This window comes from Esox lucius, chromosome 13, assembly GCF_011004845.1.
Source record: "Esox lucius isolate fEsoLuc1 chromosome 13, fEsoLuc1.pri, whole genome shotgun sequence".
In the NCBI taxonomy this organism is placed as follows: Eukaryota; Metazoa; Chordata; class Actinopteri; order Esociformes; family Esocidae; genus Esox; species Esox lucius.
The window spans coordinates 16,363,908-16,377,124 of NC_047581.1; the positions used below are offsets into that span (position 1 = coordinate 16,363,908).

General features: G+C 37.6%; 1 protein-coding gene across 10 annotated transcripts in view; it reads right to left on the reverse strand.

Annotated features, from left to right (window-relative positions):
* Nucleotides 1–906: 906 nt before the first annotated feature.
* The window catches only part of pbx3b (pre-B-cell leukemia homeobox 3b), a 102,349-nt gene continuing 90,038 nt past the window's right edge, over nt 907–13,217 (reverse strand). For 5 of the 10 annotated variants that reach the window (XM_013136640.3, XM_013136642.3, XM_013136639.3 and 2 more), the window contains 5 exons: nt 8,983–9,148; nt 6,711–6,788; nt 6,155–6,267; nt 5,079–5,168; nt 907–2,397 (listed from right to left, as the gene is read on the reverse strand). In XM_013136640.3, coding sequence (XP_012992094.1) covers nt 2,305–2,397; nt 5,079–5,168; nt 6,155–6,267; nt 6,711–6,788; nt 8,983–9,148 — 540 coding nt within the window. In that variant the 3' untranslated portion in view covers nt 907–2,304. The remainder of the gene's footprint in view (nt 2,398–5,078; nt 5,169–6,154; nt 6,268–6,710; nt 6,789–8,982; nt 9,149–13,217) is intronic. The other 5 variants (XM_013136645.3, XM_013136644.4, XM_013136643.3 and 2 more) reach the window with 2 other exon arrangements.

Sequence of the window (13,217 nt, forward strand, 5' to 3'; positions counted from 1 at the left end):
ATTATTCTGATAACAAATGTCTTATAGGGCTTTCCTGCTGAATCCTGACCTTCTATAAGGGGATAATTTAAATCCTTTAATGTTGTGGTGAGATATTTCAGACAGAGGCTGTACAGACATGACTGGACTGTAAAATGTTTACAGTGTTGACATTTGTAAAACCCTAGATCCCTCCCTTCAGTGTGTGAAATTGGAAACCCATTTTGAACATGTTCTTGCCTGGTTTTGATCTATCAGTTTGTACGTGTGGATGATCTGTCCTATGACAAATCAAATGTATGCTTTGGTATTCCTCAAGGTTCTGTTTTGGTAAAAGAGCAGCTTTTGTCCATCCCCTGAATGAAAAATGTGAACCATTTTGTTGAAAAATGATGGACATACTGTAGCTAATCTATGCTATTGTTACTTCAAGATTGGACTATTTCAATGCTCTTCTCTTCAGCTACCTTAGTAAGACACTGAAAAACGTATTAGTGCTAAATATGGCTACAAGAATCTTAACTACACATTACTCCAGCATTAGCCTTTACAATGGCTGCCTGATAGCTAGCTAACTACTTTGATTTGACCTCAGAGCAGTGATAAAGAATGTTGCTTGGACCAAGTAAGCCATCGATCTGCAAATTAGGTGATGCGTGGATGACTTGAATACAGATTGGACAACTTGTCTCATTGTTTTGCAGGACGGACGTGTCCACATATATCAGATATTGCACCATCATTATGAGGATGGAGTGTGAATGGTTGATAGTTTAGTTTAGTGTGTCATATTTCATGGAGTGTCTTTTGAGCCATACATAGCCATGTTATTACTCTTGACTGTTTCAGTAATGCATTCTGATCAAAATGTTGAAATAATATGGGTTTACATATTTACAGTGTAAAAATAAATAATAAGAACTTTAATCTTAAAAGCAACATTTTTATTCATGTTTGAAATTACACATAACTACCACAAGGAAGACTTTTCAGTCTAGGGTGTAGTCAGGTTAGAAAGAAACACTAAACATTTGTAATACATTAGAATCACTTCCACAAATCATTTTTCATGACTTTATCAATTTCAGAATCACATACAATACAAAAAAGAGAAACTTTGAACCCTGTCAAACAGAGCCTGAAATGTACAGTTTCGAATACTGAAACCTCTATGCATTACCAATTTTTTTATAATGACTTTTTGCATGAATTAAGAACAAGATAAGCAACATTCAAAATGTTCTTCAGTATTTACAACAGTTTTACTGTTTGGTGTTAATTTATGACCAATCTTCAGCCATCCCTCTCACAAAAACCACTCCCTTTTATGATTTTTTATTATTATTCTTAGTATCAATATTATTGATAACATCATACATTTTCTTTTTGTTGGTTTTTAGTTGCAACAAAGCAACTTTATTTTCCTAAAATATTAAAATATACATTAGATTACATGAACAAAAACAAAGCATTAATTACAAGATGTAAAGAAAACAACCAAATCAAATGTTAAAAAAACAAACATCTATGGTGGTGATATTGTTTAGAGGTAGTAAGTGAGCACTCTAATCTATAGAAATGTGGAAAATCTATTGTTTCCTATGAGTTTGAATGAGGTAATAAAGTGGTGTATTGATTGGTGTTATGTATAAATATTCTTAAGCTATATTATATACAACATATTTCGAGTGACTGGTACCTTGTCACCTGCCTGAAGTGCTATCTTTTGTTATAAATGTTAGACCGAAAACTATTTCAACCCTATTATTATTTCAATCCATAAATGTCAAACATGTCCCAAGATTTTAAAATACATTTGTCCAATTAGCACTGTAAATATTACACTGTCAATGTAAAATGCATGTCAACATGGTGTTTGTAAGGCAAAACTAATATTGAAACTAATTATCCTAAGCCGCCAAAACCCAAAATATTGAGACATCACATATAATGTCATAGAGTCAGCATAGGGAATAAATTCAGCTTGGGAAACACAATTTCTTATATCAATTGTCAATTTAAATACATGTTGCAGAATAGAGATTGAGGTCCTATTTGATTTTGTATGTGATTACACCTTAAAATTATAAACATAAAATATTGCAATGGTGAACTGTAATCATTAGATGGAGTTTGAGCAAAGAATTCAATGAACTACCAAGAAAACATTGGTTGTCCATATTGTAGAATGACATTGCGAGGGGTGTTGAAGACTGGTAGATGCAACAGACAAGAAGTTTTGAAAAAAGTTAATCCTCTCTGGTTAATCAGTCAGTGAAAGTTCAGGATTTATAGTTTGGGGATCAGATGCATCGGTAACAGAGATCAATTTGAGGTATCAGAGTGCACACTTCTAGGTCCTTCGTTCGGGGAGATTACAGAAGATGGAGTCGTTGCATCTTGCCATCCCCCATTAGTCTAGAAAGAAAGGCAGAAAACAATGGATCACAAAGAAATACTTAGTAATTTAACATATCAAAAGGAAATAAGTCCATGTTAACAACCAAATGCTTTACTGATGACCCTCTGATTGATTTAAGAACAGTCATTCACCAAATACATTTTCATTTTACGGGAGAATAAGATTACTCCATACAATAAAACATATTTACTAGAATACAGATATAAAATATAAGGTGAAATAGTAAATATGTTTGTGTACAATGTCATTTACTAATTAATAATTTAAAAACAATTTCTCCTTTGATACTGTATAGTAAAACTGACAAGCCAATGAGCATTGTCTGCATTATACTAGCATCAGCAAGTAGATTCCTAGAAACGAATGTGCTTTAAAGTCGCACCCATTGGGAGCGACCCCTGAAATCAATGTCTAATCACATTTCGGCAGTGGCAGACAGCTTGTCGCTAAATATTCTCATGTCAGTCAGCAAGAGGGAAGGCTGAGGCTGGGTGAGGTGGGGCAAACTGAGTGGAAGTGACGGGGCAGGGCCTTTCCAAGAGAGCCAGTCTGAGCCAGCCTGACTGCTTGGCTCGCGGCAGGGACTAGCCTTTGCTAGACCCCCACCACCATCAACAAAACAAAAGGTTAGTGTATGCAAATGTATGTGTGATGCACTTCATTATGAAAACAATCCATCTGCATTACTGTACAGTGGGAGCTCTAGCACTCATGGCTCATCGGGGAAATTAGTATTTTGTTGATTTAGATCGCCAGGAAGAGGTCAATGAAAAGCTTTATCTGTTCTACTTTGTCACAATGTTGAGGTTTTGTATAAAAGAGTTTTGCTTTATGTGAAGCCCTCTCCAAATCTTATAATTAATTTCATTTAATTGTTACCCAGGTAATGTTTCTCTTTTTGCAGTAATATATCTTTAGTAATACATCTTTAAGTAATATACCTTCTCTACTCACAGTCCTATATCAGAGTTTATCTTTGTGTGGCGATTAAGTGAGCTTTGGCCTAAAAAGCAAAGGACATAGAGAAACCTTCTGAGAGTGTGAAACACTTCAGTTGAGCTTGCTAGATGTTGACACTTGGTCTAAAGGCCTCCAGGCTAAAGAGTGCTCAACAAAACTAAAATGACACCAAGCACTGTCTGCAAACATTAATGACATGCGTGAGTTATCTTTAAGCTGGAGTGTGTGCTTGCTCTAATAGTAAATCAGTCAATCATACAAGAACAAGCTCACAGAGCCCCTACAAAACAAGTTGTGTGCTCGATTAAATGATCCGTTTGTACAATTTCCATCATATAAAAGCAGAAACATGCAACTTAGATTAATAACTATAATATTGGGGAAAGGTGTATTTAGTGATGGACTGCATATTCATTGCATGCGTCAATCTACCCATCTGGAGGCGTAGGGGCTGGTTTAATTTGGAAGCATTTCTACTCCCAAAGGAATTGGGATAAAGCTTTGAATAAAACTCTAATAACTACAGGCATTGATGGGGAGATACACGGGTTGACTTGGACCTGAAAAGCGAGCTGTTGGCAACACCCACACCTAGTACCTGTAAGCTACCCATATATCTCTGTTCGGCTACCCCTAGCCCACAAAAAACATTTCTGGAAATTCTAAATCACATGTTTTTTTTTTTAAATCTGCTAGAATGACAAGCAAGATAACTAGCTATTATCTATAGTTTGTGCGTAAGTTTAAACCTAGGTAGCTAACTTTATATTGCCCTTGTAGATGTTAGAGGCCTGAAATGACACATTTCTACTTTCATATACTTCCATATATGTATGCGACTTCTATACAATGAATTGGGCCTGTATTGAGTGTGAGGTATGAAAAACATGGCAACGTTAAGACAACAAATGATAAAATTGTGCCTATGATATGGCTGAGGGAACTATAAGTAATCATCTCTGTCTCTCTCTAATCAAATACATTAAGCTTTACTCTGATGGCTTCAAAAAGGCCTCAAGAATTATAGAATTCACACCTTGAAAAGCCTGCAGCGATCTTACGCTCATATTTTATCACAAGGATTTAAAAAAAACAGCTAAATTAACTACACAACTAAAAGCCTAAAATTTCATTTTGGTTTTAGTCGCTTACTGTGTCAAACATTTTTATATAAGCAAAGACAGGGGTTTTATTTCCAATTTATTTTAATTCCACCTACACTATGATCTAGGTGTGCTTTATTAAACTCTGCTTTTATCCCCATATAATGAAAATGTGTCATTATTTCAGTGATATCCAATCTCCTATGTCACATGTGCGCTTCATCCTTTAAGAAGCTAATTCCTTTCTTATGCCAGTGCTGAAGTGGAGTTTCTCACTTTCCTGGCTCACTGAGCTCAGATTAGCCAGCTGCTACTATTTATTCTTACTATACCCCTAGACACCCTAGAGTTCCTTAAAACAATTAAAAAATAGAAGCATACATGTATAAGAGGGTCACGAAATAAATACAGTTAGTGAATTAGTTTGCTTAAGCTAATACTTATCACACAGGGGCCAGTGAGGTCATTGTGTACAGTAAGCTAAGCTTACTATCATACTGTGACTAATATTTACAGTAGAATGACTCCAGTCTGGACAAGGTCTGTTGAAGATTTATAACCACTATCTCCAGAATGTTACTGTACCTAGAGGAAGAGGAAACCGAGACACTTACGTTCAGGCTGTGTGGACTGTACATAGTGTTCCCCCCCAGACCTTCACTGTATCCTGCCGTCTGACTGATAACATGCCGCAGGGTATCCACCTAAAGGGAGAAACAGTGTGAACATGGCTGTCAGCTCACTGTGGAATATCGGGATTTACATAAACACACATGCTCAATGCCACTTTAAAAACATATAGAACCTACTCCATGTGGAAGGGGACCATGAGACACAGACAGCACATAACCAGGCTAACCTTTCTTTCAGGTCATGATTGCTACATCCACTGTTATCTAGATGTTGGAGCTTATTCACACTCTACTTATGGATATGTGTAACGTTATTGTGGAAAAACGTCCAACATTGAGACATACCACTTGGGAAAACAAGGCCACAGAATGCACACACATTTTTCAAACATACAACAATGTGTTTTGTAAACACATTCATGTGCACAAACATTTGGGGGATAAGAATATGTCTGCATAACACACATGTACAAAGTTTTAAAGACATTAATATGTTTGGTAAATAATTAAAATCATTAGTCTCAAGTTCTAATGGGGTAATTTTACATGTTATTTTTAAATTCATATATGTGTATCTCTAAACCTGAAGAAATAGCGTAATGGATGACAGCAAATTCAACACAACCAAAATAAAAAGACAGGAAAGGATACAAGAGATACATTTACAATACCATAAAACCCAACACCAACCCAAGAGCTCAAGTCAAAGCCAAATGCATTCATAAAATATAAACTTCAATCTAGTCTTTTACAGAAGTTAAACAAATACTTTTTTGGGAGGTTTTTAAAAATAACTACTGATTGCAATGGTGTGAAATATTTTTGAAGTCGGAATATTCCATCCAAAGTGAATTAGAATAAGTAAGCGCTAGGTGTTCTCCAAAACCTACACTTTTGCTTTAGCTACTGTCAGACTAGGAATTGGAGCTGGCCCACTGTGGGCAGCATGCCTTAATTACTGTACATCAAACTGCACTGTGGATGGCTCAGCACACAGGCAAAACTGGGACGGCTCTGTGTATTTGCACACAGGACCTGTCCCTGTTTGTGGCTCCTACCTGTGACTGCACATTGGCTCCGACTTGTGCCCCTTGGTAAGAATCCCCATTCAGAGACTGCATGCTCAAGAACATGTCCCCAGAGTTTGAGAGGTTAAAAGAACCTGAAGAACCTGGAAAGGGAAGATGTAAGTAGCTAAATAACTAAATAGATGGCTATCAGGAAAGAGTACACATTACTACACACACACACACACACATACTAGAACAACTCACAGAGACACACAAAAGGAGACATTGCCTACTGAACATACTCTATGTACACAACACCCACTACTACAAAGAGTAATTTGAATCCCAGAAAAATGCAACTACAAAAGGAAAAGAAGGGAAGCAAATAAATACAAGATAGAGAAGAGTATTATGGTCTTGTTGTAACTCTTGGGAAGGGTATACAGACTTTCCACAAGGAGGCATAAGAAACTGATTGGAGATTACATCACACAGTTCCAAAATGTGTTTGGTCATTAAGTTCCCATATCCCTATCTACTGTTACTGAGGAAATAGCATATGCCATTGACAAGGACAATAAGAAGCTTATGAAAAGAGCAGTACCAGTAAACATGTTGGTTAAAAGAGTGTTTTTGCTCTCTGCAGAGTCCAGCTGAAATTCTTCGTCTTTCATCTGGAATCCTGGGTGCAAGAAAAAGGGGACCACTTCAAATAGCGATTGCTTACCAGATCACATCCCCTTTTCAGGTCAGCCAAGTCCAAAATCACAGTCAATATCCTAGGGCCTCATTTATCAGTCATGCGTAAACACAAATCTGTGAGATTTATCGACACGAACATTGGCTTGAGGGTGTTCATGAATGGACAGCCATGCATACACACTGTGCCAAGTGGTGGAATTAGGGAACTGCTAGTGAAACATAGCCTTGTTAAATAGGAAAATATGTGTTTTTTAATTAATGGATTACATTGTGAGAATAACAATTAATGTTTAGCTTTTATTGTCTTTCCATTGTCAATTCATGCATAATTTCTTCACAGGCTATACTGTATATTATATAATTTGACCATATCAGTACATTTGTTATGATGATAATCCATTTAAAGTACAGTCATTTGTTAAATTACAGGCACATGTAAAACCATTGTTGAAACATAACAGACTGAGATAATGGGAAATTGAATGGGAGATGGCTGTCGGTTGGATGATTTAGCACCCGCTGCATTTCACAGGGGAGCGTTGTTTGAGACAGATGGGCCATTTTAGCAGAAAGTACACATGGGCTCAGCATATATCCTTTTAGATTCAAACCTATTTTAAAAAGGTAAACAAAGATAATAAATTCCAGTACCCATCAAAGTGCTATCCGCCCTCAGATGTTTTGGCACTTCTCCATAGGACATTGCTGATTAGTCTGACATCTCACTCAGGATGAGCCAGCCAAATGAACAGTTTTGGGCGCGTCATCAGCAAAACTAAGTTACCCACACTTTCCATACACCAGTGCACAAGGATTGAAGCTAAAAGTTAATTTACCATCAGTAGGTTCCTGAAAACAATTGGAAGAGTTGAAATCCTTCAGGTCACGATAAAAACCCCACCCAACCACATCCCACTCATTTCATGAAAGTTATATGTAAAGCCTAGAAAAAGCTGCTGAATGTGGGGGCAAGGTGGCCAAGTGAAAAGCAAAACTGCATGCATGTCTGCATGCTCTCAACCTCTGAGCCTATACCTGAAATCTGAGTAGAATCCTACCTATAACGTTTAACAGGGCTGGACTGTAAACAACGACATGACTAGTCTTCAAGTTACCAGATTAGTATTAGCTAGTCCAGGGTGGTTTAGGGTGGGAGGGATAGAACTGCTAGCATTTGAAGAGTGTATGAGATGCCTACAAGTTAGTGCAAACTAATAGACAGGCCATCAAGAAAATGTCCATGTCTCAGGTACTTGGAATAATTTTGTAGAAATGTATTTACTGAAGCATTAACCTAAAATATTCCCTGATGATTTCTTCTTATCATTCATGCTAGTAGTACTGTAAAAGCTTACAAAAGGCCCTTCCTGTCCAATGAAGTATGACATGCCTGGAAAAATATATATACAATAAATAATGTAGCTTTTTGGGTTGTGCTGTTGTATCTCATGGCACAGCATTGTATCTTTCCCACAGGCTTGGAAGGGCTATTTTGATGCTGCTATGGTTGATTAGTGGGTGCAACCACTTAGGCTGAGAATTATTTTTATTAATCAATAGTGATCTCCTATTGTGTATGATGTAAGTACGAGTGTGTAATGAGTCACTCTTGCTATTTGTTAATAGTATTTGAAAAAATTGTATTCTAAATTCCATTCCTCAGCATAATTTTTGAAATGTTTATTCACAATGCTGATAAATGAAGCCTCTGGACTTATACATTGTGTTGGATGTCTTAATATTTTCATGTTTAAATGAGTAATACATTTCAGTTTTTGTGCAATGATTGTTTTCATTTGTGTAACTTACTGTACTGAATCTGCTCCCAGCAACTATGTTTAATCTCCCTTAAAACTCAATGTACAACGATACAGTGGAACTACAGTTTGACAAATTAGAGGGAGCAGTCAAGGGAAAACCAAACCTCAGTGACATCATTTCGAGTTGTCTTTTTACCCAAAATACATCTGTTCTCTGTAAACAAACCAAGAATGCACTCGTTATGCACGGGTTTGCTTGTCTTACTTGGCATCGACTGGCTCAGAGACAGGAAAACGTGATCCCCAGGCTGGGAGCAGTGCCTGTCACTCCTGCCTGCGTGAATGGTGTGTGAGTGTGGGTAAACATGAGCGCTGGCGGTGCGTGGCAGTTAGGACCTGCACAGGGGTGCCTACCGGAGCTGGGCGTGGTGGGGGAGTTGGTCTGGCTGTTCTGCACTGCTGCGGCCACTGCGTGTGCTGCTGTTACTGCAGTCTTAGCAGCGTACAGGTTAGCTTCTTCTTGGAACTTGCCTATGTTCTTCTTGTACCGGATTCTCTTGTTGCCAAACCAGTTGGATACCTGGGGGGGGGGGGGGGGGGGGAGCAGAGGGAGAGCCGAGGTGTCAGACGTCAAGCAGCCAATGCACTGTGCACTGAGCAGTGTGATTGTTTCAATATGTCACGTTTGGGTCCATCAAGTACCCAATTCCCAGCCCCTGCAGTAATGTCCACTGGGTGTGCAGGCTAATTAAGCGATAACCAGAAATCACTTGTGCGTTATCATAGAAAGGAACATGACATGCTCTCTGTTTGTTTCTTGATGAAACCAACACACCAGGGGCTACTCGTCTCCCACAACACGCTGAAGAGTGAACCTGATTGTATTACATTGCCAGGCCTATTGCTAAAGAAACAAGTTCTGCAATTATATTTAAAGTCCTGAGTAGAGCTATTTGCTGCTGCACTGGTTATAAGTGAAACAGTCATGAATATTATGAAATCATATTTTGTAGGTGGGTGTACAGGCCGTCTGCCAGTTCTGGATTATCATTTTCTTGTTTGTATGGTGGGCTGACCAAAATTGACAAAAGTATATATATATATATTTATTTTCATCATAAAATAAAATTATATGGCCACCTGCCTATGTCCATCTGCCGTCCAAAGACAACAGGACTATGCTATCAACTATTAACTGCAAATTAAATAGCTATACAACTCTCAAAGCTATAGATGAATACACTATGTGAATGGAACTGTAAATCTGCAAAAGCGCACATCAACTATAACTGAATGCATATGATATCATGCTCTTACCATTCACATTACCTTATCTCATTTGCTCACCATTTAGCATACTGTAGATAACTTCATGTTGACTTAAGTAGATTTTGTGTATTCTGTCTCTATTGTGTATTTTGTTCTTACATGTTGTCTACCACCTACAGTATCACAAGTCTTAGGTTGATGAGTGACAACTGGCTCGCACAACACTTTTACGAATCAACTGAAAACTAAACTGAAAAAAGTATGAAAAAAATAACCTTGCTCCTACTCGGTCATCAGTTAGACAGCAAAGATCATGGACCTAAAAACATAAAGGAGCTCCTACATAAAAAAGTAGACTGCATTCTACATTGTCACCTTACTAAATATTCCTCTTTTTTTGAACAGCAATTTACTGTTTTGACTAAAACCATCAAAACAGTAAATTGCTCTATGCTCATGATTCCTGACATGAAAGTGTATTTCCTGCCTATGTGCCTGTTTCGCCCAGGCCTGCAGTGGAGCAAGCTACTCTCCTCTACCCCTATGTACTACAGAGACATGTTTTCTGACATAACTTTTTAAAATCAATATTTAGCTCAAAAGCTAGTTATTTTACAACCAAGACACTTTCACAAAGTTTTGAAATACGGAGAACCAAGATTGGAAAATGCACACCGGCTTTTCTTTAAGGCTTTAGCCATTTTGTATGCATTTTCGTAAGTCAAAGCATTTCCATCCTGCTTTGATGTTTTATGAAACAATATATTTCTTGAATATGTGAGTAGTGTGTGTTTGACACTTCTTAATAAAGCACAGTTGATTAAATTATTAAATGATGATCTCATTCCACCTACTGTAAAAGTTAGTTGCAGCAATGACACCAAGGGAAAAAGGAGTTCATTCCACAAATATTCAGTTTGAAGTTTGAGTCCTGAGATTTTTTGGAAGAAAAAGACGGGATGTCCACTTTGTTGCTAAATTAAAACCTATATCATCAAAACTCTCTATTAAAACCGATATCATCACAACTTGCCGATGCATTTACTAAAAACATACATAAATTATAGAAAGTACATATTTCTAGTGCCATATATTTGTATCTGTCTATAATTGCATGGTAGAAATAAATATTAACTTCGAACCTCATAGTAGGAAGGAAGGAAGGAAGAAAGAAAGATGTTCTTCGCATCGGGCAAAAACAGTGTGCGAATGCTGGCTCTGCAATAATAGTGGAATAATAAAGAGATTAGGGTTGTTCTTTATTAGGCCTATAAATTAGAGTAGCCTATCACAGTGCTATGGCTCCCATCTCAGCTCCTGCAGCCTGCTTCTGGACCAGCCAAAGAGCAGCTGCACCTAATGATGTTTTATTTAATTTCCACCGCTGTGCTTACCTTTTAATATATCCAGCAGCCCGCCAAAGCCGCAGAATGCGCAAACCAACTGGATTTGCATGACATCAGATAATTTCTGTCCTGCATGTCTCTGTGCTTCTAAATCTTTAATATCTAAGCAATTAAAATTAATGACCATTCAGGCGTAGACACAGTTGGCAGGGTTTCCTTGACATCAATTGTTTGATGGGTTTACCTCGAGGTTAAACTAACAAGCAAGGTTTAATTGGAAGCAATGAAAGCCCTAGCCATCATCCTTTTTACTTAACCTGCTTACAGTGAATTTTAAGGGCAGAAAGGATGCAAGCAGTTTTGCAATTTGAGCTTGACGAACATCAGCACTGCAAAGCATAGAGGAGCTCTCTCTTACTGATATCATTATCGGGATTTACTGTATATGTTACTGTATATAACACATTACTACACTCTAAGACAAATGGTATTGTTATATTTTTATATAGTAGAAAATAAAGTTTACAATTATGATTAGCAGTGTTCATAAATACTATAAATAATGAATGCATACAACCAGTAATCATTCTGCAGGACAGTAGACTAAGAGAGAAGACTACATAGGTAAAAAGAAGCCTCCAGACAGCTCTTTAAAGCTTTTGTTTCATGTAATATCAGTGACTGAGCTGAGCCGCCTGTCTGCCTCTCTGTGTGTGCTGCTGGGTAATGGCCAGTGCTAGCTTTAATCCGTTCTTCATGAAATCGCATGGAGGACAGAGGCTGTTGCCATACCTGTCTGCTTTAATGGCATCTGTGGGCCTCACGGCACATCATAAAGAAGTCACTTATCAGCAGTGATGTGTTAATAACACAAGGACCACAACATAATGAAAATAGCCAGCTACCTTTATGCATCCTATCTACATGCCACTATAAAGACAATGATAATGACACTAAACATGAATTAGCAATACTTTATATGAGGATCTTAATGAAAAGTATACTGGTAATCATCATCTTCATGACTATCCCCATTTTTTGTTGGGCTGTAGTTTTACTGATTCTGGAAATGTGTTGAAAGAGTAGATAAGAGAACAATAGTTCTATCAGACATATTTGCTCTAATTTATTGATAATAAACATTAATCTAGTTTTCAACATTGTGTTCCAAGTATTACAATCAATTAATCGAAAACACAATTTCTTTTCACAGATCATATGATAGGGAAAACATATTGAATGTGACCGTTTCTGCTGACCTGGCCCTTATTATTCTGTTTTAAACTGTTATGAATGTTTTAACCAACATATGGAATTCTTAGACTGCACAGCCTCGGCAGTGTAAATACAATCTACCCTGTGTATTAAAACTCCACTCCCCTTGGTCTGCAAAAAAATGTATACTCGCAATTGAACTCTGGATTTTGGTGAGTCACAGGTTACGCTAAACATTGTGTAAATGCAGGCACCGTGAGGTACGGACCACAGCCCAATTCACGGAACTATTTCCCTTTATCTTGTGGCAGACCGTGCATTCAATTGACTTCCCTGTGTAGTGGGAGCCAAGTTGAATGACTGAATAACCTGACCTCAGCAGCTGCATCAAAGGAAGTGCTTGTATAATGGCCATGCAGGCTCCTTGCAGGAACACGACACCAGGTTTATTCTCAGCGGCTCACTAGAGAGGGCACATAACTGCAGTTAATAATGCACTAACATTTCTACCCCACATTGGGTCAATACAATGTTCTTGTCATTTACAGGCAATAGATGATCTTTCCAAGATCTCAATAAAGCTGTATTCATAAGACTATATTAGGGAGACTTTAATGAAACCTCAATCGTGGGTCCTAATTATACAGACAAAGGTGGTCTTCTGCATGTGCTACTGCTAATATTATCAATAATAGAACACAGAACATTAATACATAATACATTAACCCAAGGCAGGCCTCACCTACATATAAAATGACCTGAAATATTGATAAGTGTCACTCATTTGAAGAGATTGTGGTGCTGAGTCGGCTCTGTTTT